General features: G+C 39.9%; 1 protein-coding gene across 3 annotated transcripts in view; it reads left to right on the forward strand.

The window, feature by feature from the left end:
- The window catches only part of NPR3 (natriuretic peptide receptor 3), a 72,792-nt gene that overhangs the window by 22,585 nt on the left and 23,620 nt on the right, over window positions 1–26,587 (forward strand). For all 3 annotated transcript variants that reach the window (XM_027771877.1, XM_006148501.3, XM_006148502.3), the window contains exon 3: window positions 7,952–8,118. In XM_027771877.1, coding sequence (XP_027627678.1) covers window positions 7,952–8,118 — 167 coding nt within the window. The remainder of the gene's footprint in view (window positions 1–7,951; window positions 8,119–26,587) is intronic.

Below are 26,587 nucleotides of genomic sequence, written 5' to 3' on the forward strand. Positions count from 1 at the left end.
CTTTTCCTTCCTTCCTTCCTTCCTTCCTTCCTTCCTTCCTTCCTTCCTTCCTTCCTTCTTCCCTCCCTCCCTCCCTCCTTCCCTCTCTCCCTACCTTCCTTCCTTCCTTTCTGTCTTTCTTTCTTTTTTTTTTTAAATAATTATCTTATTTAACTTTATTTATTTTAACTTGACCAGAGAGAGGCAAAGTGAGAGAGAGAAAGAGGGAAAGTGAGAAAGCAAGTCTCCAGGTCCAGAACTCGAACCACGGTTGGCCATGTGGGAGTCCAGTGCTCTTAATCACTATGCCACCTGCCAGGCCCCCAGCATGTTTTTCAAGCTGACTGATCCAGGACTCAAATCATGAAGTGGGCCATATAGGATCTAACCACCTCAACTACCAGGCCACAGACTGGGCTGAGTGCTCTCCCGCCCCCCCCCGCCCCCGCCCCAGGTTTTTGCATGTGAGTGCATGTGCTTTCAGGAGAGAGACAGAAAGAGGAAAATGAGAAATCACCCCTTGGGGAATGGCCACACTATAATCCCCTCTCCTCCAGTCTCCTCTTAGAATTTTGGCATGCACACACATGTGCCCAGCATGATTTTCAAGCCACCAGGCTTAGGACTTGAACCATGGCACCATATGGGAATCCAGTGCCTTAAATACCATAGCACCTGTTGACACCCTGGCCTGAGTTTTTAATAGCACCTATTTGCATTTTCATTCTTGGTATTACCTTCTTAGGATGTAAAGGGGTGGAAAATAATTTGGGTGGTCCAATTTGGGACTGTTAAGATTATTGTTGAGCTTTCTTGCCTTCCCAAGCACTCAGAGGGAATTAATTAAGATGAGGATAGAAGTACAGTAGAGATTGATGATGCACACAAATGAAATTATTTGACTAAAATGGGAACATTTGATTGGTTTATTATGTTTTGCTGTAAAAGTGATACATGCCCATTAAAGTTAACTTTAAACAAAGAGGGAAAAATTCTCTTTTAATCCTTCAACTACAATAGTTGTTAATCAGTATTTTGATGCTTCCCCTTCCAGTGTTTCTTCTTCTGCTACTTTTTTTTTTCTTTTAAGAGAGATTTTGCTACAGGGCAGGTGCTCTCACAGAAACAGAGAAAGACAGAGAGATAGAAAGAGAGAAATCACCCCCCAGGGGGATGACCATGCTGCAATACCTTTTCCTCCATTCTCCTCCTACGATTCTGGGCATGTATGCACATGTACCTGGCATGAGTTTTAAGTTGCTGGGTCCGGGACTCGAACTGCAGTCAACTACATGGGAGTTTAGTGATATAACCATTACGCCATCTGCTGATCCCTCTGCTACCTTTCTAAAAATCATTTTTGTCTTTTAATGCATAGACAACTTCAGATCTCGGAATGCTTAAAACTTTGATGAAATGAACTAGATCAGATGGGGGCGTCAGCATTTGAAGTCTGGCTTTGCCTTTCAATCCTGTTTCTATTGTCCACAAGCTAAAAGCCCTGGGGATGATCATCTCCTTGGGCCTCAGTGTCCTCATCTATAAGATAAGGATTGTGGTTAAATAATTTTTATAGAGTAGTTTTGTGAATTAGAGAATGAAATGCTGCGCATGGTGCAATGGTACCACTGAGGGTTCAGCACTGTTAACACTGGTGGGTGTAACGGACCAGCCGAGCCCATGATGAGCATACATGGGACGTCTCAAAAATGTTTTTAACTCATATTTCAAAATTTTGCATTTAGTTTAGGTATCTTCATCCACGAATACAATTGGTGCCATTTAAAACTTTTACAAAAATAATTGTTTCTGTGTTTATTTTTTGTGGGGCTTAGTTGTTTTTATAGTTGTGGCTAGACCCACATTAACCATCTTGTATGAAAGAAAAACTTGGATTAAATGTTCATTAGTATCTTTTCTTTTGCTTCACCAGTTCTTAAAGAAAACCATAAACCCTCTAGTCAAAAGAAACATTGGTTGTCATCCTGCTAATGCATTCTTGCGCCAGTTGCTCGGGTAATTTCTTTAGTTATTCTTTTTCATCTCAGACTGGCTTTCTGTGTTATTCATGCATGCATCTGTTAAAATAATCTAATGATAACCCAAATAAAACAACGGGGAACCCCTGTCACACTGGACATTGGGAAAGGGTGGGATGAGGCAAGAAAAACAATTTTTATCTCTCTTAAACGGCGTCCCAGAAAGCAGTTAATGATGCCATCATTAACAGTCACAACTGTTTAAAACCCATCAGGGACAACAAAAAGAAACTCATGCTTCACAGAAGAAAAATATCAAAATACCAAAAAACTTGACTACTACAGAGAAGACATTGCAAAATATAAAATAAATTCCAAGAGGAAAGGAAACTTTGAACCTCACATACTGAGCAAACACCAGGTCGAGCAAACAAAATGCCAGTCCTGGATTGCTTGATTTAAAAACAACAAAACAAAAATACACAAAAATAGTAAAATACAAAAATTTAATGTTTTGTGGACCCTGGGAAAAAGAATTTTCAGCAAAGTACAAACAGGTAAAGCATTTCTTTTTTAGTTTTATACTTCTTTATGGTGGAATAGCACAGGATGTCAGTTCTGTTTTACATAATAGAATTGATAACTGAGGAAGGAAACATACTTTGGCTTTTAAAATTCTTGCTTTAATAAAAATTCCTTAAATAGGGGGAACAGAAACAAACAAACAAAAAACAGCTACCAGAGCCAGAGTCACAGCGGCATGCAGCCAGTCCAGGTAGATGGCAGATACTCATTTTGGGGCAGATTCTGTGATGTCTCAGTTAGTGATCGAGGTCCCATATATTGAAGGCCTACTATGTGCTAGGTCCTCAGTAAGTCTGGGGTGGTGAAATTATCCCAATGTGGGCACCTGTCTTGGCACCAGCTCTATAGCCAAAGTCTTGCTGAGCACAGGTGAATTCCATACCTTGTCACTCTCAGTGCAACAGGGATTTTTGCTATATATAGGGCATGTGTGCTCACCAGAGAGACAGAGACAGAGAGACAGAAGGTGAGACCCCCCCCCACCCCCCAGGAATGGCCACACTGCAATTCCTTCTCTTCCATTCTGCTCTTGGGATTTTGGGCACACCCACACACGACTGGTGTGAGTTTTAAGCCACCACTGGGTCTAGGACTTGAACCATGGTTGACTACTTGGGAGTTCAGCAACATAACCATTACGCCATCTGCTGGTCCTGCAAGCTTGGGTCTTTAATATCACATGAGTACCCAATACTCCTCTAGTAGCACTTTGCTTAAGATCACCTGTACCCTTCTCATTACCAAATCCATTAGCCTTACCTGAGACCACCCATGCCTCCGTGCTTTATTTTATTTTATTTATTTTTTTGGAGAGGTTTTTGCTATAGGGCGCATACGCTCGCCAGACAGACAGAGACAGAGAGACAGAAAGCAAGAAATCACCCCCTGGGGAGGATGGCCACGCCGCAATCCCTTCTCCATTCTCCTCTCAGGATCTTGGGCACGCATGAACACATGCCTGGCGTGAGTTTTTTAAGCCACTGGGTCCAGGACGCGAACCACGGTCAACTACATGGTGGTCCAGCGGCGTAGCCGTTATGCTAACTGCTGGTCCCACCTCCATGCTTTAAATCTGTGCTGTACAGTGTTTTCTGTGATGATGACTAGATTCAATTCTGTGTTGCTCAATATGGTAGCCACTAGCCAGCAACATCTACTGAGCACTTGAAATAGGGCAAGTGTGACTGAGGAATTGAATTTTTACTGTTAATTAATTTGAATTTAAATAGTCTCACATGTGGGTAGTGGCTACTACCGTAGATAGGTTGGCTCCAGAACATTCAACATTATTTCCATCCACCTCTTTCTGGAAACTATGCTCTTAGCTTTGGTGACACAGCATTCTTCCCATTCTCTGTTATATCCCACTCACTCCTTCTCCCCACTAGAAATAGCATCCCAAAGTGTCTGTGCTCACCTCTTCTCTTTTTCTGTGATCTTTTTGTGAGTGCAGGAACCCCCTGCATTCCAACACTTAGTGATGTGGAAATGACATCCAACACTCTTCTTCAGCTCTCACTGCTCTTTCTGGCTTCAGGTCGCTATTTGCAACTCCCGCCTGGTGTTGGTACTGGGGCATTTTGTTGTCACCTTAGGTTTACCATGATCTTAACTGAAATAATCATTTCCACGTCCACCTATCCCCCTCTCCTCCTCCCGACTCGACTCTTTCTCCTAATGATAGCTCTACTTTCTCTTCTTCGTGTCATCTGTGATGTGCCTCCTTCTCTGTTGTCCCTCACTCCCTCAGTGTAAAGTCTGGAGATTTCTCTTGCACAGTCTTCTACTTTCTTTCTTTCTCTCTTGTTTATTTATTTATCTATTTATTTGTTGTGATTTTTCAAGCTGCCAGGTCTAGGACTTCTACTGTGGTTGGCCATGTGGGAATACAGTGCCTATTTTAACCACCTACTTTCGTTCTCAAGGGCTCCATATCTTTTTATTTTTATAAAAGTAGCAAGTATTTATTACTAAAAATTTACTATGTTCAGAAAAATGTGAGGGAATTAAAAAAATAACAAAAAAGAAAATTTTCTCATAACGCTCAACACCCAGAGAACCACTTTTAATTTGTTTCATGTGTGACTCCCCACATATAACCTCCTGTAACCTCCTGCCTGGATTATTGTGGCTGTGAACGCACAGTGTCTCCCTGCTCTAATCCACTACTATTTCCCAAGGCATGAAGTTCATCGTGTCACTCTTCTGTTGTGCCCATAAATCTCCAGAGGCACCCAGTTGTCTACTGAATTAAATTTGTCTCCACTGATGGGGCGTCATGCCAAGCCGACCTCTGCTTTCCTAGCATTCGATGCCCTGATATGGGAGATGCTACTGATGTGTTACTGCAGGAAATACTCACAAAAGCAGGAAGTCATGCTGTTAGCTATGGTCGTAATAGATTCCTATTTAGCTTGGCTTAAGTTATTAGGTATACAATAGCTATTCATTTTGTTTAAGAGTTATTTTATTTACCTTTATTTATTTTAATTTGACCAGAGAAGAATGGAGAGAGAGCGAGAGAGAGAAAGAGAGAGAGAAAGAGAAAGTGAGAAAGCAAGACTCCAGGCCTGGGACTCAAACTGCAGTTGGCCATGTGGGAGTCCAGTGCCCTTAACCACCATGCCACCTGCTGGCCCCTTAATTCATTTTTTTAGAAAGAAATATTCCAAAATCGTTATCTTTTAGACTATGGTAGGCAGATTTATTGTACTGGATTTCACTTTTTCAGTTTTTTAAAAAATATATAATAGTTTTCTCATTTCAGTAACTGAGAGAGTGACTGTTTATAGTCCTACGTGTATTTTCTAATTGCATAGCTTAAAACCCTATAGGATTAAGTATTTCCCTTTTAAAAAATTTTTTATTTTAAACAATTATTTATTTAATTTTATTTACTATTATTATTATTGTTTTTAAAAATTTGACCAGAGAGAGACAGAAAGAGAGAGAGAATGTGAAAAAGCAAACTGCCAGGTCTCAGACTTCAACCATGGCTGGTCATGTGGGAGTCCGACGCCTTAACCACCACCAGCTGGCCCAAGTATTTCCCTTTTTATGCCCCTGGAAAGAACACTTTCCCAGAGCTGAGAAATTATGATCCTCTGGTGAACCTTGATACGTTAAGGCGGTTAAAACTGAATCAGCAATTATTTATTGCACGGCTGTAAGAAGTGGGTTTTTCCATGGGATAAGGGTGTCCTGGCCATTCTTAGAATTTGAGGTCTTCCTGGCAATGGATTTACCCACTTAACAAAGGACTCGTTCTTTGTGTCATGGTCATTGAGCCCCAGTTGGGTTTACCTTGCCTGATGGTAGTAACACTCAACTCTCTGGCTCTTTAAGCCCAGGTGCAGCTTCTCTCACACTGTGGCCTTCTCAGCATCTGGGAGGTTTCACAGGAGAGGAGAAGGACTTGGTCTAGTTTTGTTTGGTGGCCTGAAATCTAATCTTGTGTGCATTGAGTAGGGATCTAGTACTTAATGAATTCTGTCCTCAGCTCTGTCTTATTTATCTTTAAACTCCCTGGCACAGAGTAAGCAATTAATAAATGTTTGCTATTATTAGGATTAGGATTATACAGCTCCTCCACAAACACATACCTCTCTCTGCCTTTTCTCAGGCTCCCGACTGAGGCTCCCACTGCCTACCTAGTGTCATGCCATTTGCACCTTTGCCCGTGCTGTAGGCTCTGCCAAGTGCTCTGCCTTTCCACTCTCCTCTCCTCTCATTAAAATCCATTTAGGTCCAGGCTAGTGTCTCTTCCTCAAATGAAACCTTCTCTTGGTTGGCTCATTACTGTGTCCTCTGTACTCTGCACTGTTTCTTCGTACACACATCTCCTGTGGTAAGCTGTCAGTTCCTACCTCATAATCATGTCAGTTGTTAACGTGTCCAACTCTAAATCCTTCTCTTGAAGGTGGTGGAGATGGTTCAAGACATGTATGGTGTCACCATGGCTATCTCAGAACCTTGCATGCAGTACAGAACCATTCGTATTTGTCTGCTTCAAGGTGTGATAGAAATGACAAAGCCATCAGGTCTTGACTGAGCTTCTGGAAGAGGAGAGTAGTCCACTGAGCCCTAGCCACCTGCTCCAGAACCATCCTCACTGCTTAGCTGTGGGGTCGAGGTATCTGTTGTGGACTAGAAGTTTGGTGGGAGCAGTTGGCTTTAGTGCTGGACTCCAGCAAGTTGAATTTCTTCCTGTATTTTCAGAGATCTCCAGGAATCAGAATTATTTCATAGAACAAAACAGCTCATGTCAGAAGTTTCACCTTTGGGGGACCTGAAAGCTACAGGTTTTCTCAAAAATGAAATAATAAAGAGAAGAATAAGAATTCTCACACATATAATTGGCCCTCATTTTTCAAAGGAGAGCTGTGGAGACCAGGAGGTGGTGTAGTGGTTAAGGTGCTGAACTCCCACATGGCAGTTTGAGTCCTGGACCCAGCGACTTATACATGCTTGCCCAAAATCTCAAGAGGAAAATGGAGGAGAAGGGATTGCAGCATGACCATCCTGCCTGGGGGCGGGGGGGGGATTTCTTGCCTTTTGTCTCTCTGGTGAGAGCGAAAACCTCTTTCTCTTAAAAAAAAAAAAAAAAAGAGTTGTGAAGCAGTGGATACCCAGCCTCCTAGTTCTTTGGTTTCCTCATCTGTAAAATAAAGGCTAATAGAGCCCACATGATAGGGTCTCATGAGAATTAAATGAGTTTATACATATACAGTATCCAATAAATACAGCTTTTATTATTACTGTATGTGTGCTCATAAATGTCATCAATTTTTATTTTATTTTTATTGGGATGCACTGATTGACATTGTCCAATAAATCATTTTTATGATGTTGCCAGCACAAGATGACCTAAGTTACTTTTCACCCTGAAGATATTCAAGAAATATCAATAATCTCAAACGTTTTTTTAAAATCAGTGCCAACCTTATAATACATGAGCATATGCATTGCCATGCATAGCTATAACCTGCCATTTTGTGTCTACATGGCATCATATTTTTATGCCAAACTAACAACTTGATTCACCTCTAGAGTTGATTGTGCATATTAAAAAATAAATGTGGATGGAAAGAAAAAAAAATGACTTCTTATGCCTGCAGTGTTGCCAGTCTGGGTGGATGTGTGTGTGGGGGGTGCTGAAAATTACAGTTGCGTGGTTATTATAAGGCAATTACAACAGAGCTTTTTCTTCTCATATTTCAAGGTAATACATGTTCAAAGGACCTCCTTTAATGATCTTGACATGGTCACAGTCCAAATGCAAAACTGTGACAATGCCTATTGCCCTGGCTGTCAAAAGACACATGTATGGACACATTGGAGTTGGAAAGGAGAAGGGACTCTTGATGGTGACTGGCTTGGAATTATAAATATTTTTCTTTCTCTCATAGGAGATGGCTCGTGGAAGAGAGGAGACAAACACGACTTTGAAGCTAAGCAAGCATACTCATCCCTCCAAACAGTCACTCTACTGAGGACAGTGAAACCTGAGTTTGAGAAGTTTTCCATGGAGGTGAAAAGTTCTGTTGAGAAACAAGGGCTCAATGAGGAGGATTACGTAAGTGCTTGATGATGAGCCTAGACCTTCAGAATCCTGAAAACAGTCTTCTAATTAAATCAGAGGTGACAAAGTGTCCCGTTCTGAACCATTCAAACATTCCTAGGTTTAGGTCTGAATGTCACTGTTGCCTTCTGTATTTTTTTTTTTTTCTGGCCAATTTTTCTCCCTCCCTTCCCCACCATATCTTAATCATCTGGACCCTTCACACTTTTTCAACTGCTCCAGGAAGGAAAGTTGCTTTTTTGTGAGTGCTTGAGGTTATGTTTAGTAGGATGTCTGTAGACTTCCATCACGTATTTGGCTCGGAGGGTGTTGAGGGAGAAGATGAATGAAGAAGTGCCAAAGTTTTGCATGCCTAATTTTTCCAAAGCTTGGAGGCAGAAGATATTTTGGGTTGTAGAAGGCTCTGTTTTTTGGCAATCTGTCCTAGCTTTATGGCTGGTCCGTTTCTCTCTCCTGTGGGCAGCGTTGTTGCCCCCTCTGCCAAAGCAGCTTACTACTCGAGTATTCCAGAGCTCCTACTCCACTAGTTCTGTTGTTGCTATTGCATTTGCTAAGAATGGACTAGTCAGAAGCTTAGACCAGACTAAGGATCAAACAGAGGAACTCATCTGAGGGGGGACACCGAGGGCAGCTGACCACATCTCACTTGGTGCCATGGTTTTGGCTGTCTCTGGCAAAATTGGCTGTGTGGCCGCAGCGGCACACCTGCAAATCTTTTCTCAGAGCAGGCTGAGCAGTGGGCGCCTTGGGCTGGTTGGATAGATGAGTTGGTTTTCAAAACTGTTCACCCTACGTTGTCCAAAACAGAAGAGGAACACCTCCTTAATGATAGGTGTATGGCTTGGACAGCGCCCACCCAAGTTGGATAATGACCAACTTCACAAGAAATAGTCACCTCCAAATAGAACCTTCCCCAATTTCTTTTCTTGAAGTACCACAGAGTACTGGCATTGGCCTCAGACAGACCCACACTCAGAACCTGGGTCTAGCACTTCTGAGCTGTGCAATCTTGGATTAATTACTCAGGTTCTGTGATCCAAATTCTCCTTATTGGAAGGATTACAGATAATTTATTTAAAGTACTTAGTGCTATCTCTGTCAAAGAATTGGAACTCAATAAATGGTATCTTTTTTGTACTATTTTTTTCTTTATAGGAATTTGCCAACAGATGATAAAGGGTCTTATAAGCAAATTTATTGATGTTTTAAAGTATGTGTAATGTATAATTTATACATATATTTATGTTTTTTGCATAGAAAATACATTTTTTTGCATAGAAAAATATGTCATAACTTTCCTGACAACTTAATACTTTATATATACATCATTTAAAATACTTTTAGTGCTGTCCAATAGGTAAATAATGCACAACACAAATGTGAATCATGTTATATAATATAGAATTTTCCAATAGACAAATTTTAAAAAGTAAAAAAAAACCCAGGGGAGGGACCAGAAGATGATGTGGTAGTTAAGGCGCTGAATTCTCACATGGCCAACTGCAGTTTGAGTCCTAGACATGGTGACTTGAAAATCACACTGGGCTCATGTATGTACATGTCCTAAATTCTGAGAGAAGAAAAGAGGAGAAGGAACTGCGCCGTTTGACCATCCCTTCACGGGTAACTTCTCACTTTCTCTCTCTCTGCCTCTGTCTGTCTATCCTCTCTCTGGCAAATGCACATGCCCTATGGCTAAACCTAAAAAAAAAAAAAAAGGCAAAATCCAGGTGAAATGAATTTTCATAGTATATTTTATTGAATGTTGAATATCAAAATATTATCGTTTCAACATTTAATTAATGTAAGAAATCATTAATGAAATTTTATATTCTTTTTAGTGTATGAAGTCCTTGAAGTCCACTGTGATTTTACCCTTAATAGCATATTAATCCCTTGTTCCAGTGCGCAGTAGCTAAACGTGACTAGTGGTTACCATATTAAATGGCATGTTCTGAATGTTTACCCAAGTATGTTTCTGTAACAGAGCCCAAGTTTAAGGAAATGTATGATAGGATTATCATAATCTAAATCCTCTGACTCAGGGCTGGCCCCATGGCCTGGTGGTTAAGGGAGCTGGATTCCACATGGCTGACCAGTTTAAATCCCAGTCCCAGCAACTTGGAAAACATGTTGGGCATGCATGTGTGTGTGCCTCAAATCCCAATGGGTTAGAGAAATGGGGGAGAAGGGCTTTTGGTATTGCCATGCCCCTTTGGGGGTTATCTCTCTCTTTCTGGGGCAACACATGCAGGCAATTAAACAACAAAAAAACAGTTAAAAAAAATCCTTCCCCTCCAGAATATGAAAGAACACAATGGTACTGAGCTGCTTTCAGCAGTGCTATGCTGATATTGAAACATTAAACTTTTTACATGTGCCACTGTTTATTATTCTACTTAATAAAGTTCACATTAATTCTGTGGCTTCAAATGTCAACAATGGTGTCATTTAGTCTGGCTTCTTTCCTGAGGTTGTTGAAGTTCAACCATTTCAGCATACATTACCTGACATGATGATACTCATGGTCTAAAAGTTGACATCCCTGTACTCTATTGGGTAATTCTTCTTACTCATTCATCAGGTATTCTGTGTTCAGAATATTAAATCTTTTTTTTTTTGAGAGAGAGAGAGATAATTTTGCTATAGGGCGTGTGCCTTCTCTGGAGAGACAGAGACAGAGAGACAGAAAGCAAGAAATCACCCCCTCCCCACCCAGGGGAGATGGCCATGCCACAATCCCTTCTCCTCCATTCTCCTCTCAGGATTTTGGGCACACATACATGCATGCTCACCTGGCATGAGTTTAAGCTGCAGGGTCTGGGACTTGAACTGTGGTCGATTACGTGGGAGCCCAGTGATGTAACCATTATGTCATCTGCTGGTCCCATTAAATCTTATTTTAATGGTAGTCTAAGCAAAATCTCACTGTGAAGATATTCCTGTTACAAAGATCTAAAATGCATACCAAATGAAATACTTGCATTTTAGAGATTACTGTATTTGTAGTTGTGGATTACAAAACTGCTTCTCTCTAGTGGTGAGAATATACAAAAATAAAGTAAAATGATTGTTTTTAGCAGAAGTTTGAGCTTATTATGATAACTTACTACCGTTGTGAGGATGTGTTCATCTTTCATGTATGTATGCGTTTTCATTGGAGTCTTTGGTGTACCTCTTGCGGATATTTATCAGGTCAGTTTAGACAGGTGGTCATGGTGAGTAGTGAGGAAGCAGGAGCTACAGGAGTCAAAATCTAGGAGCCTGGCCGTTCTGAGGCTCTCAGGGATTAGACCTCGATCTAGTGTAGTAGGAGGTACAGCAAGGGTCTGTGGCCTCCACTCTGTGTTCTGCTCTTTTCTATGCTTCTCTTACTTGTTCTGAAGGGTTGCCTCATTCGCTTACTTAGAGCTTCTGTTTATAATGCCCACTGTAGGTTGTTCAACCTCTGCTATCCATCTCAAATCCGGCTACTTTGGTGATCTATTAGTTCAATTTAGTTTGTGAATAGTAACAAATTTATTTCTTTTCAACTCTTTTACTGTTAAGTATGTTTAATTAAAAGTGTATGCTATTGTTTGGGTAATCGTTTGTCCCCCATTCATGTTGTGCAAGTTTGGTCCCCAGTGTAATGAACTTGGGCAATGGTGAGGCATTTAAGAGGTGGGATCTAATAAGAAGGCAGCATTCAATTGGACTCAGAAGGGCCAAACAGAGGACATGTGAATTCTGTTTCTGCTCTTTTTGTATGTGCCCTTCTTCCTGCTTCTGCCAGCCATGTCGTGATGCAGTACTAGAGACCAGCCTAATGTTGGCTCCACACCTTCCAACTTCTCAGACACAAGAATTGTGAGCCAAACAAATCTCAGTTCTTCATAAATCACTCACTCTCAGGCATTTCTGTTTAGCAACACAATAATGGACCAAGACAGTATACTTAAGTATGCTTATTTAAATTTAAGTGCTAGTTAAATTTAAATATTAAATTAAGTATGTTAAAGAACCAGCAGTTGGTGTAATGGCTATGTCGCTGGATTCCCATGTAGTCAACTGCGGTTCCAGTTCTGGACTAAGTGGCTTAAACTCACACCAGGCACTTGTGCATTGCGTGCTCAAGATCCCAAGAGGAGAATGGAGGAGAAGGGACTGCGGCATGGTCATCCCCCCTGGGGGGTGATTTCTCATTTTCTGTCTTTCTATCTCTCTCTTTCTGATGAGCACACACGCCCTATAGCAAAAGCCTCTCAAAAAATTAAGAATGTCAAGTAAACACTAACTATAATTAGTTAAATAAAGACTTTAAATGGTACTGACTAGGATCCCAGTACAACTGAATGTAATAGTAATAGTGGGGATCTTAATTTTAAAATGAGAATCATAAGGCTAGCAGGCAGGGTGGTGATTCAGGAGCTGGATTCCCACTGTTCAAGTCTTGGTCCTGGTGACTTGAAAATTACACTGGGTGTATGTACATACATGGTCAAAATCCTGAGAGGAGGATGGAGGAGAAGGAACTGTGGCATGGCCATCCTTCCTGGGGGAGTGATTTCTCACTTTCCCTCCCTCTGCCTCTATCTTTCTCTCTCTGGCAAGCATACACACACTATAGCAAAAAACTTAAAAAAGAAGAAAAAAAAAGAAGCACATAACAGATTCATATCTGTTTATATCACCACTCAAGTGTGGTGTTCACTGTGGGATTTTTAGCAGAGCCTTTATTGGACTGTGGAAATTCCCTTTATTTCTTGTTTGTGACTTAAAAAAAATTGTACCAAATGAAACCTTTTATTAGGTTAACTGAAACAAAAATAGAGCAAGAAGCATCAGGTTTGTACAATGCAGGTTAAGGAAAGGTTTTGGACATGGGTTTTAATTTTCGGCATTCTAAATTATATGATGTCCATGTTGAAAACCCTTCCTGAACCTACATCGTACAAACCTTGGTGCTTGTTGTCTTTCTTGACACCTCAGACTATGGCGGGGCACTCTGCTCCTTTCCATCACAGCACGTGTCAGGTTGCTCTCACACACTTTTGTGTGGGATCTTCTGATTTACTTTAGTCTCTTCCACTAGCTTACGGACTCTGGGACAGTAGGAACCATGCCTATTTTGCTCCTTCTTGCATCCCCTTACTATATGCTTGACACATTAGGAAGCGGTCTAAAAGGAACTATTAATATGATCACAATGATGCTTGTTATTTTTATTATTGGATCAGAAGAACATTGAATTCAGCCCCCTTCCTGTACTATGGTGGAAATCAAGGCTCAGGGAAGTGGGGTGGCCTTTCCAGAGGTACCCAGTACACTGCACTCACAACAACCATGTTAGCGGGTGATGGGACTCTGTGCTTAGACTCTCTCAGGTACACAAAGCCAAGAGTGCAGTTTCACTAGTACTGTGGGAAATGGTGTGGGGAGATAGAAATGAGGTTTCTTCCTGGGCGTTCTGAAGATCAGCAGAAATCTAAAGTTAGAAGGAAATCGCTAGTGGTGAGGCCCTCAAGTGTCAGTGGTGCTCCAGTCATGCCTCACACAAGGTTTTGCCAAGTGCCTGCCTGGCCTTCTCTGGAAGTTTTTATTGGGTCGTCCGTATGTGCAGTGGCTCTCACTCAAGGGTGTCTTAATGGAGGTGCTTGGCCTCTGCTACACAAGTGGTTTCAATTCCAGAGCACTGGTATTTGGTTTTAGAATGCGCTGTGTGGCGGCCAAGTCAAGATTAGTTGCATCTCTGACTCCTGGGTCAGTGACTTTTTTTTTCCACTACATCAGTCTGACCCTTTTGACAACAATGTGCCCAATAAGGAGGCAAACCCATGACCCAAAGATTAAGTGTCTCAGGATCTACAAATGAGCCTGGAAGGTAACATAGGTGGAATTATTTCCTTCCTTTCCCTGTCCCCTGCCTATCCAAATACACACTTAAAAATACCCATTTCTCTTTACTCTTTCACACACTTGACAAAGCCTGACTAGGACTCCGTCTCCTCATCTGCAATAACCTGCTTTCCTTATTTTTTTTCTGAAATGTAAGCCATCAATTCCTTCATCACTAAATGCTATTTATTGCATGCTCTAAAGGGCATGGCTGTGAGCTTGATCCTGGATAATGAGTGGTCCCATTGGGGATGGGATCCTCATTCCCCCTCCCAATACTTAAGCAGGTATATAAATATCCATGACCAAGAGCTTTGGGGGCACACAAATGTGCCAGCATATACCTAAAGCTTCATAAATCTTAGCATAAAGCATTTGGGCACACTGATGGTATTCACAGAAGTTTGGATGATTTATCTTGTAACAGACTGAATGTGGTGCATATGTGAAAATAATCCGATTCCTAGAGAAATGAAATCAAACAGAGTGTATTCACTTAGTTCTTTAGTAGAAGGTTCCTTTCAAATTAGTTCAAGTTTCTGTGACTTTCATAAGAAATGAGGGTTTCTTGATGTAGGGTGCAGTAGCTATGTAAAATTTTGTACAAAATTATGAATGTAAGTGCACAATTGTATACTTTCGGAGAAAGGTGTCAATATCCCTCATCTGGTTTTTAATGGGGTTGGTGTAACAAAAAGCTTAGAGCCATTGAACTCAAGACCATGCTTTATTAGTATATCATTTACCTAGTTATTGTCCTGAGCCCTGTTTATTCACATGAATAGGGTATTACAACATTGTGCATGAGGAGTTGCATTGAAAAATCCTGGCCTGTAAGAAAACTAAAAAAGCCGAAATGCTCAAATACTACCTAATTGTATATTAAAAAGCTATCAGTTTTATTTCTGACATGCAAGAGATATTCATTCTGGGGTCAGCCTAATCTTTCCAATTCCTTGTGTTTTGGTACTGTGCTTTTAAAAGGTAGACTTAAATATGTCCCTGTTTCTCAGGTTATACTGAACCAATGTTGAAGACACCTTTCCCTTCTTGGCAGCTTTTCTGGCTTCTCTGCCCTCTAAATCGCACTCTTGGACTGGACCCATTTCCCCTGTTGTTGGCACTTTTGAGTACCATTCACTGACTGAGCCTTTAACAGATAAATGGCTCTGATGTTGAGAAAAGTTCACCTTCTTTCCTTGATGTTGTTGTTATTTAAATCAAAATAATATATGAATTTCTACATTTAAAGGGCCAAATTCAATGAATGGAAGAAACCCACACCAACCTAAAATAAATTATAGTACTATAAAAATTGCAGATAAACGTGAATCTTTTGGTCTGCTTCTCTATACTTCTGGTTCCCATTCCCTTAGAGACAATTGTGATTAATGTTTTATTTGGTTTTCTGCTGTTCTTCATATATCTAAAATAGCTAATTGATAGTTCTGTTTTTGATATTAAAATTGATATTGTCTCTTGATTTCATAATATGAGAAAAGATTTAGCTCTTTTATAAATTCTTCCTTTACTGATATTTCCTTTCCTTCTTCCTTCCCAATATTTATATCATAGTTTCTGGTTAAAAATACATTTACAAAATAAAATTTGAAGGAAAGCTAAAAAAACAATATTCAGAGCTTTTCTTACTATAACCATATGAATATTTATAGCAGAACCATATAGTGTTCTATAATTACATATACTTTCCTGTGTAAACTTTTTTCCTCTGGTATTAATAATTGGTTTGGGTTTTTGCTTGCTTCCATACTTCATTCTTAGTCCCTCAAACATTTTAAATATTGATGTTATTTTTTTCACTCTGTTATCTTCTTGGTTCAATTTACAATATAGATGGCCCTTGAACAACATGAGTTTGAACTTTGCAGGTCCACTTATACATGGATTTTTTTCCCAATAAATATGATATAAAATATGGTATTCTAAATGCATCTTCTTTTCCTTATGATTTTCTTAACAATACTTTCTTTTCTTGTGCTTACTTTATTGTAAGAATATACTATTTAATACATATACAAAATATGTGTTAATTTACTATTTATATAAGGCTTCTGGTCAATAGTAGGCTAATAGTAAGGCTTCTGGTCAATGGTAGACTATTAGTAAATAACTTTTGGGGCAGTCAAAAGTCAAATGGATTTTTGACTATGTGAAGGGTTAGTGATGCTAACTAACTCTTGCATTGTTCAAGGGTCAACTGTAATTTCTTTCTTCAATATCAATTTGGAAAAGTCTTTCAGTTCTCTCTTGTATTATATCTTCTTTTTCTTGCATGTCAGATCTTCTTCTCTCTTAAATTCACCTTAGTTTTGAAGGAGAAAAAATTGGAAAATTTTTTGAAATTTTGAGCATCAGAACAGTTTTTGTAAAAAAAATTTTTATCTTTAGTTGACATTTTAGCTGGGTATAAAATTTTAGTTTGCATATCTCCTACCCCCTCAGAATTTTGATGTCATTGCTCTACTTTTTTGCAGTTACCATTATGATTCCTTATATTTTTCATGTTTTTTTTTTTTTATATCTCTGGGGCTTTTAGTATTTTCTGTTATTGATTGTTTCAATAAGGATCAAGTCAGGAAAATAGAGTCTATGCTAAGTAATTCAACAAATGAATTTAGTAAGAGGAACTAAATTTAAGGTATAAAAAGAACCAAGGTGTGGGACTAGCACGTGGCACGGTATTTCTGTCAACAAGGTGCTGGACTCCACCTTGTTGATCTTGCTTTAAGTCCTGGATCTGGTGGTTTGAAACTCATGCTGGGTGAGTGTATGTGCATGTGTGCCCCCAAAGTCCCAAGAGGATAATAGAGGAGAAGAGATTGTGGTGTGTCCATCAATCCTGGAAGGATTTCTCAATTTCCCTCTCTCTGCCTCTCTCTGGTGAGTGCAGGTGCACTATGGCAAAATCTTAAGGGGGGGAAAAAAGCTAAGGTGCAAAATGAAAGAGAAAAGTAAGCCAGAAACTGGCAATGACGAAAATCTATTACCATTTCTAGAGCTAGAAGAACTCATATTTTGTACATGTATTAAGTAGTGTATTTTTACAATAAAGTAAGCTAAAGAAAATCCTTTTCTAAGGAGGACTTACCTTTAGGACTGCAGACTTTATTACATCAACCCTATTCATTCCTTTTTTCCCTCAATAGCTTTAGACAATAAAATTGACTTCTGCTTGGCTGATAAAGGGCAGTGTAAAGTTGGGGAAAAGGGGTTTACTCAATATTAAGGTTAAAAATGGACTAGCAGCAGTTAGTGTAATGGCTATGTTGCTGGACTCCCACATAGTCGACTGCGGTTTGAGTCCCGGACCCAGTGGCTTAAACTCATGCTGGGTGTGTGTGTGTGCGTGCCCAAGATCCCAAGAGGAGAATGGAGGAGAAGGGATTGCGGCGTGGCCATCCCTCCTGGGGAGTGATTTCTCGCTTTCTATCTCTCTGTCTCTCTCTGTCTGTCTGGCGAGCACACATGCTCTATAGTAAAAACCTCTAAAAAAAAGATTATTTATGTAAAAAGAATTATAAGTGATCCTTAAATAGACTTTCAATTAATGTCATTATTTTCAGCCCCACTGCATCCCCACTTCCAGAGGTAACTAGTGTCTTCTATTTTAGAGCATCTGAACTGGAAAGACTTTGTTTCTTTTTGGACTTCCTGCTTCTCTTCTGTGCACACTCTAGGTTTTGTTTTTCAGATCCAGAGGATCAGTTATTCTTTTCCAATTTCCAAAATTTTGTCGACGTTTGTCACCTACTAGTTTCATCCTATACTCTTTAGCGTGTAGATTTACATTTTGAAAATTTTATTTATTGTCATTTTAGTGGGGTTTTTAGAGGGATGTGTGTTTAAGTAGCCATAATTTATCATAAGTCTCTTCTGTATTGTAGAATCTCAATACTGTACAAGGGTTTGAAGATGGTGGTGTCATATATATTTTTGTTGGTGGGGGTAGGGGAATACTCTTTCAATATTTAAAACAAGGATAAGAGAGGTAAAGAGATATAGTGTGTTTGAGAGAAGGAGTGTGTCTGTTTCTTTGGGTAAATGCTATAGTTCCTTTTTCTTTTTTAAGAATTATTTTCTTTCTTTCTTTCTTTCTTTCTTTCTTTCTTTCTTTCTTTCTTTCTTTCTTTCTTTCTTTCTTTCTTTCTTTCTTTCTTATTATTTCACATGAGTTTTGCCAGAGAAAGACAGAGAGAGAGAGAGAGAGAGAGGGGAAAGTGAGAAAGCAAGCCACCAGGTCCAGGACTTGAACCGTGGTTGGCCATGTGGGAATTCCAGCGTCTTAACCACTATGCCACCTGCTGGCCCCACTATAGTTCCTTTTGAATATCCTATTTGGTTACAGATTTTTCTAATAACTACTTGTTCTTTATTTAAAACTTAATGCTTTTTTCTTACTTTAGAGACATACATGATTTCTATGATTCTTTAAAAGCAATTGTGTGCAAGGAACATACATTAATAATAGTACATACTCACTAAGAATCTTTCATAGTTTTATCATACTGGTATAGGAGTAGTGTTTATTTTACTTTATATCCAGGGCTAAACCGTTTTCTCTAATTTAGTTTTCATGCCAGCTTCTTTTAAAATTATTTTTTATATCTATATCTCCCTCTCATGTATATGTGTGTGTGTGTGTGTGTGTGTGTGTATGGCAATCCCATTGCCAACGTAAGCAGAATTTTAGGTTTTAAAGTGGATTTTTATAAAGCCAAGTTGACTCAATTTTAAGGTTACAAAAGGATAGTTATATGCAGATAACTGAAAACATTTGTGTCTGGGCAGGTTGTAATTAATCATAATGCAAGGGTAACAATTTTATTCTTTCTTTTTTTTTAGAGGTTTTTGCTATAGGACGCGTGCACTTGCCAGAAAGACAGAGAGAGACAGAGAGACAGAAAGCGAGAAATTACCCCCCCAGGGGGGATGGCCATGCCGCAAACCCTTTTCCTCCATTCCCCTCTTGTGATCTTGGGCATGCATGCACACGTGCTTGGCGTAAGTTTAAGCCACCGGGTCCAGGACTCGAACTGCGGTCAACTACATGGGAGTTCAGTGACATAGTCATTATGCTAACTGCTGGTCCCATACAATGGTCCCATACAATTTTATACACCTTCTAGAGTCTGTTAGGACTCTATTATTATAAAATAAAATACTTCAGAAAAAAATTGAAAAATATCTGAGAACATAAACTTTTTAAGAGGATTCCCCAATGTGGAATTCAGTTATTTTCCAGTGTAACCTTAGAGAGCAGTGATCTCCTCTCAAATGGAGCCACCCACTAGAATTCTCTAATGTTGCAGACATCATCATTCTAGTGTCAAAAGAGAGAAGGCAGAGTTTCCAACTATGGACTAGTCTAGTGGACTTAGGCTGAGAAAGCCCTGGGCCAGGAACTTTAACTTCTAGAGCTTTCTCTATCATACCACCAGAGATTTGTATTGCCACCTCAAGGAACCTTCCTATTCCCAGGATTCTGTTATTACATGCTGAAAAGTGTTTTTATAACTTTAGTCTTAATTTAGAGGCTAAATTTCATTGTCATGATCTGGGTATAGAATTTACTTATCCTTTATTAAAAACATCAATGTCACCATCATATAACTATTCTCTACTCACATTTAGGAGAATTTTGTTACAATTCTACTGCTTGCAGCATTATGTCAGAAAAGTCTCTTGGAAATTTTCATTGCTTTAATTTTAACATGCAATGGATCAGTTTTTCTTCAGCTGTGAACTTGTAGCCATTCTATGGCGTGTAACTGTTTGGTACATGTAAAACCCACTGTTGTATACACAGATTAGGTAATTGCAGTGTTCTGTGTCCAGTTTGCATTTGCAAAGATACAGTTGCAAGTGGAATTTTGTAAACATGAAAAAACTAAAGCCTAGTTTGTTAAGAGCAGATCAGAATTTCTCTAATTAGTTTCAGACATGGCTTTTTTCTAGTATCATTTGTTTTGTTTGCTTTAGTTACAAAGAATATATATCATTTTTTAACAAAATAGTGCTGCATCCTTAGTACTTTGGCTTTCAAATTAGTTTTGTACTTCTTAATGAGACCTCTGTTCTTGACTTGGGGTAGAATTTGGTAAATGCTGTTTTTATTTCTGACCAGGTATTCTGAGCAGGGGGTGATTTTATAACCTTGGATATTTGCTCATTTGAGGTTAGCAGGCCACCCGTAGCTTGTTTTTTCCCCTTATTTAAAAGTTGAAAATTTAACTAATTAAACAAACATTCCAGCTGATGCACAGCAGTATTGTCTGAGAATGGGATTTGTAGTTGGGCATTCCTTCTGTCCCAGGTCTCCCTCTGACACTGCAAAACAAAAAGGGAGGCTGGGATCAGGCGCTTTATCTAACCAAGGTATTTGAACAGAGGCAAGACTTAATAAATAATTGTTTAAATAGGCCTGACATTACATTTCAGAAAGTCCAAAATGTTGAAAAGCAGCACTCTAATTTCCTTAAATGAAGGAAAAGTTCCAACAGCAGAGCTGTGTAAACTAAGTTTATTTTGACACCGTTTTGCACAGAAGCAGTATGGGAGGTGACATGAGTTGAAAAGTTATCAGATCATCCATACAATCTTGGCCAGACACCGCACTCTCTCTTGTCTTACATGCCATTTAATTGAAACTGCATACTCCTACTAAAAATATTTAAAATATTAGCTCCCCAGTCAAGGTAATGAAAGTAAAACATATAAATAAGTAAGTAAATAAGTAAATAAATAAAAATTGCAGCCAATCCAGTCCTATCTGCTCCAATTCTGCTGAGACAGGCTTTTCTGCTAGAGCTCTAGCAGAATAGGAGGTCTTCCCATCTCCTTTTCCCTCCCTGCATTTCTTAAAAGTCAGTCAGGGATGGAACCAGCAGTCAGCGTAATGGCTATGTCACTGAACTCCCGTGTAGTTGACTGCGATTCGAGTCCAGGACCCAGTGGCTTAAACTCACACCGGGCACATGTACGTGTGTGCCCAAGATCCTGAGAGAAGAATGGAGGAGAAGGGATTGCAGCGTGGCCATCCCCCCTGGGAGGTGATTTCTCATTTTCTGTCTCTTTGTCTTTCTCTGTCTTTCTGGTGAGCGTGCGCCCTATAGCAAAAACCACTCAAAAAAAAAAAAATGTCAGTCGGAATAATTTGTCCAAATGAAAAGGGTCTTTCAGGCACTGGAGGGCTTTGCTAATTGTATTTGAGAGAATAAAAGCAAACCACAATTTGGCTTTTAACAATGAAAAAATAACGAGTTCACACACCAACATGTTAATAAGATGAGGAAAATGTAATTGGGGAACTGAGGCGCTGCTCCAAGAGGAGGAGCTAACTAAAAGCCAGTAATTTTCTCTAACTAAAGAAAGAGTTGGTGGGCCAGCTGGTGATATGGTGGTTAAGGTGGCTGGATCCCATATGGCAGACCATGTGGGTTGAGTCCTGAACTTGGTGGCTTGGATTCACGCAGGGCTCATGTGCCTGTGTGCCCCAAACCCAGGGACGATAATGGAAGAGAAGGGATTGCTGTGTGGCCTTTCCCCTGGGACGTGTTTTCTCACTTTCCCTCTTTCTCTCTCGCTGTCTCTTTCTGGCAAGCACATGTGCCCTGTAGCAAATTTAAAAATGAAAACAATTTTCATTGGCTTACAAAACACATTTAAATTAAAATATATCAAAATAATAATAATTATAATGAAAAAAAAACCCTCCCCACTTTCATTGTCTTAAAATGAAGAGGGAAATTGCTTTAAACCGTTTATTTTTAAATAGCTTTGACTGTGGTAAGTTAAAATAGTTGAAGGACCCAGGAATCTCCTGACTAAGTGTTTACTTTTTTGTAAACAAGTATTCACTTGCTTATACGACATATTAGCAGGTGTGAATTTATTAATTGCAAAACCGCTATTGAACCGGTATGATCTGAAAATGGTCAGCCGAAAACCACAGTACCTCTGAGAACTGACTTTTTTGAACAATAAGCTATATTTTGTTCTTTCAAAAGACAGTCACAGTATTTTTTGTGGTGATGTAGTTAATCTCAGTTAGATATTTTGCAGTAATGGTGACAATAGCTGTTGGTCTTTTCTTTCCATATTGTCACTGCGTGGAGTGGAATGCCCTGCGAGCTCATTTGGTCAACTTCCTCACAATGGAGAAGACACAATTTAAATTTTCCTTAGAAGAGTCAGAGCACTTAAAATACGGGCAGTAGATACATTACCAACTCAGCTTGCAGAAAGAATATGCATCAGCTCTAACAATTCTACCTATCAGTGTTTATGAAGGAGTCGGGGCAAAATTGTAGAGAATGAAAACTCAGTTCCTCTTTTCTGCCTTTCTCACCCCGCCTCCCCCCATGTACCTCAGGGTCTCAACATTCTTTTTTTTAATTGATGAGAAACTTGTTTATATGAAAATAGTAAGGTTCAGTATATTAGTTTGATCAGGATATTGGATTTTTCTTCTCTCTCTTTTTTCTATTTTTAATTAGTCAGAGGGCATGTGCACACTCTAGAAAGAGACACAGAGAGAAAGAAAATGAGAAAACACTCTCATGGGGAATGGTCATACTATGATCCCTTCTCCTCCATTTCTCCTACTTTTGGAATTTTGGGCCCACATACACATGAACTCAGTGTATTTTTCAGGCTGCTGGGTGGGACTTGAACTGCACAGTTGGCCATGTGGGATCAAGCTGTCTTAACCACCGTGGCTACTGGCTGGCCCAGGATATTGCATTTCAAGAAGGAATCTGAAAAAAAAAAATAAAAAAGGCTCAAAGTAAACCAATCTAAAGATATTTTTCTGTCAGATAGAGAAGAATGTTCCTCCAGTGCCAGATTTCTTCCTTCTACAAGAATATTCTCTTATGATACCAGATCTTTAGTGCACGCTAGAGCAGCTAGAGAACTTCAATTCCTTTACATAAAGCTTTGCATTTTGCTAATAGACGAGTAGCAATATAACTCTGCATTTAAAATAATTGACAGGACCCAAAAGGAAAAGCCCATGTGTTCAGGCTTCAAGGTTGGAAGACGGGAGGCCCCTGCCAGTTCCTTTGGCTCCGGCACTGACTGTGGACACTGGTGTCGGATGTTGCTGGCAGCCACAGGTTTTTAAAGTCTAGGGCTGAGTTCTGGTTCATAAGGCCTGGCCATTGATGTTGCTGTCTGTGTGGGTAGATGTGGTGGAAGAGCCCAAGGTGGTGGTTCAATAAATATTAATTGATGGGCATTGAAACAATCGATGACCCCAGGGCATGCCACCTTGTGTGCCAGAGACTGTAATCTGTTAAATGGTGAAAACCACACAGAGTTGCTCTTGGAAGTTATGAAAATGATTGTAAAGGGTATTTAAAAAGAAATAAACTTAAGTTCCTTGAATGATAGTGTCCAAAGAAAATAGCCCCGGCAGCTGAGAGCAGAACATCCCTGTGGTCCTGCAAGCAGTGTGTGGTAGCGGTTTTTAAAGACTTCCTTCCTGAGGTCCAGCCAGTTGTGAAAAGAGAAGATCTAGAATTGTTGGGGACTCAACCCTCTTATTTGTTATCAGGTTTGAAAGTAGCTCAAGCTGTGGGAAATTGTTTTAGATTACCTTCTGATTTTTTTCCCATCTGGAATGAACTTGCTCCATTTTATAAAGATCTAAAAATCTTGTTCTCATAGGCTATGATTTGGAGGTAGGAAGAAGGTGAGTAGATTTTTTTTGAGGGAGATATATAATAAACAATTTGACTGCTGGCTTTGGGACCTTTAAAAATGATTTCTTGGGGAACCAGCAGTTAGCGTAATGGCTATGTCACTGGACTCCCACGTAGTCGACCGCGGTTCGTGTCCCGGACCCGGTGGCTTAAAACTCACGCCGGGCGCGTGTGCGTGCGTGCCCAAGATCCCGAGAGGAGAATGGAGGAGAAGGGATTGCGGCGTGACCATCCCCCCTGGGGGGTGATTTCTCGCTTTCTGTCTCTATATCTCTCTCTGTCTGTCTGGCGAGAGCACGCGCCCTACAGTGAAAATCTCTCCAAAAAAAAAAAAAAATGATTTCTTCTATCCAGTTTTCTCTATGTGGGTTAATGACTAAACCACTGAGGTGGAATTGTTGTGTTTCCATGCTATGCAAAAGATCGTTAAGAGGTCTCCTTGGGATTTGGGGCATACACACATATGAGCCCAGGGTATCTCCCAAGCTGCTAGGACTGGCACTTGAATCATGTAGTCAGCCGTGTGGGATCCCGCCACCTCCACCACCACACCACAGGCTGGCCTGGAATATATTTATTTCTTTCCTGCATCAGATTGGCATACTAATTTGCCTACTATTGCCATACAAATTACAATTGTTATTTTTTTTACTCTTAGGCCATTTTTTCTTTTCTGTACTCAGTGATAACATATACATATTAATAGTAGAGTCATTGATCCAAGAATTTCTTGGGTTGACAGATTTCAGATATGGTTCATTTGACCTTTATGTGCATGTACAGTTTTGCTGAGCGTCTGACGCCATGTATTCCCATGATGCATTGGTAGTTAGGCCCGAAGATCATGGCTGAACCTGTGTACACACTGTCAAGTACTTACTGTGCTCCTCGTTTGGGTGAAGTATTGAGCTCGGTGCTGTGAGGAAATGTGGCACCTGTGTAGGTGACTCCTGATGATAAAAGTAAATGGGCATGGATAAGCCTCATAAATGAGGCAAATACAGAAAATCTAAACTTACAAGTAGGAATGCATCAGACATATTTAGGAAATAATAAAATAACCTGGCTTGGGAGGATTCCTTAGAGGAGTAGTTTCAAAAGATTTCTGAATTTCAACTCCTCTCTTGGCTGGCTGTCCCAATACCCATTTACAAGTTCTCTACCTATTTTGTTATGCTTTTTTAAAAATTTTGCTAGAGAGTAGGTGCATTTGTGTGTGTAAGGGAGAGAGAAGGTGAGAAAGCACTGCCTATGGGGGATGGTCATGCTTCAGTCTGTTCTCGTTCATTTCTCCTTTCCAGATTTTGGGCACGCACACACACTTGCCGTGCGTGTTTTTCATGCTGCAGTTTCTGGGACTCCAACTGCACAGCTGGCCAGGTGGCATCCAGCTACCTTAAGCACTAGGCCATAGGCTAGTCCTGCCACATCCTTTTTAATTTTCTTTGCTGCTTTTCCAGAAATACTATGTTTCCCAAGGTTCTTCCATTGGTTCTCTTCTCTGTAAACACTACGTCTGGGCAGTACATCTATTTGCCTCGGCAAGATGATCACTCCCATGGATAAGATCTAAATTTTTATCTCCAGTTCCAACCTCTCTGCTGAGTGGCAGGCCCCACTTCTAATTTTTCACAGGCACCTCTAGGTGATAACATCGTGTTTACCTACCTCATCTCTGTTCCACTCAGAGATCTGAGACCAAGCATAGACTTGGAGCCAAAAAATATAGAAAGGTTAGGGGGTTGTAGAAAAAAGAATGTGACTTCAAGGATTTTGATAACAGCAATCCAGATGAAAATAAAGTTTAAGGTCTTGATATTCAACAGGTGGACTGTGGACCAGTACCATTAGCATCACCTGGAGATTTTTAGAAATAAGAATTCTTAGCCCCTATCCCTCAGACCTACTGAATCGGAATCTGCATTTGATCAAGCTTTCTAGGGGAACTGTACACATATTAAAATCTGAGAAGCATTGGTCAAGAGGACGTGCATGAGAGTAGGCTTATAAGATTGAGTGGAGGTAAGATTCATAACAATAGTGGTGGTCAACAAACCAAGAAGCTATGAAGTAGAATGAATGGATAATGCGCAAGGATATTAAAGTGGCCCACTATGAATGCAGTTACATGGGTGGAGAGGATGAATGTGAGCCAATCACCAACCTCCTTAGGCATTCATTATACCCTGGGAATAAGTGAGGGCCCTTGTGTCAGACGATAGTGATATTTGACATAGTATTTGTGACTTCTCAGTTTTTTGAGAATAGTCTCTGGTTGGGATTTTTCGCCTTTCAATTCCATGTCTCAGCTCTTAACAAATGGTAGTAAGTCCTTAAATAATGATGAATTGAGTTTATCAGCAGCAAACTTAAAGAGATTAAGCCTTTTTTTTTTTCTTTCTTTATCTGGCTTAAGTCATTCTCAGTTTTTTTTTTTCAGCAGCCCTAAAACTGACATAAATAATCCGATATCTAATATTACTTATTGTTTTTGATGCTATTTTCTGGACAGATTAAGTTTTTTTTTTTTTTTTTTTTTTTCCTGGCTATGTCAATTAACAATTTTTTTCAGCAACCCTAAAACTGACATAAACAATCTGGCATCCAACATTCCTTTTTTTTTTTGATACTATTTTCTCGACAATGGTAGCATACAAGCAGTGTCACTGCTTAGGAGACTGAAGGTGGCATGGGAGGCCTGAATTCAGTTCCTGGGCCACCCTGAACATGCCAGGTGTGCCTGCATGTGCCTGCGACTCTAGCCGATTGGGAGGCTGGGACAGGAAGATTGCAACGTTGAAAGACTTCCTGGTCAGAAATACATCTCTCTCTCTCTCGGAAGGAAAAAAACCCATGTTTGC

Source organism: Tupaia chinensis, unplaced genomic scaffold, assembly GCF_000334495.1.
Source record: "Tupaia chinensis unplaced genomic scaffold, TupChi_1.0 Scaffold000237_1, whole genome shotgun sequence".
NCBI classification, from domain to species: Eukaryota; Metazoa; Chordata; class Mammalia; order Scandentia; family Tupaiidae; genus Tupaia; species Tupaia belangeri.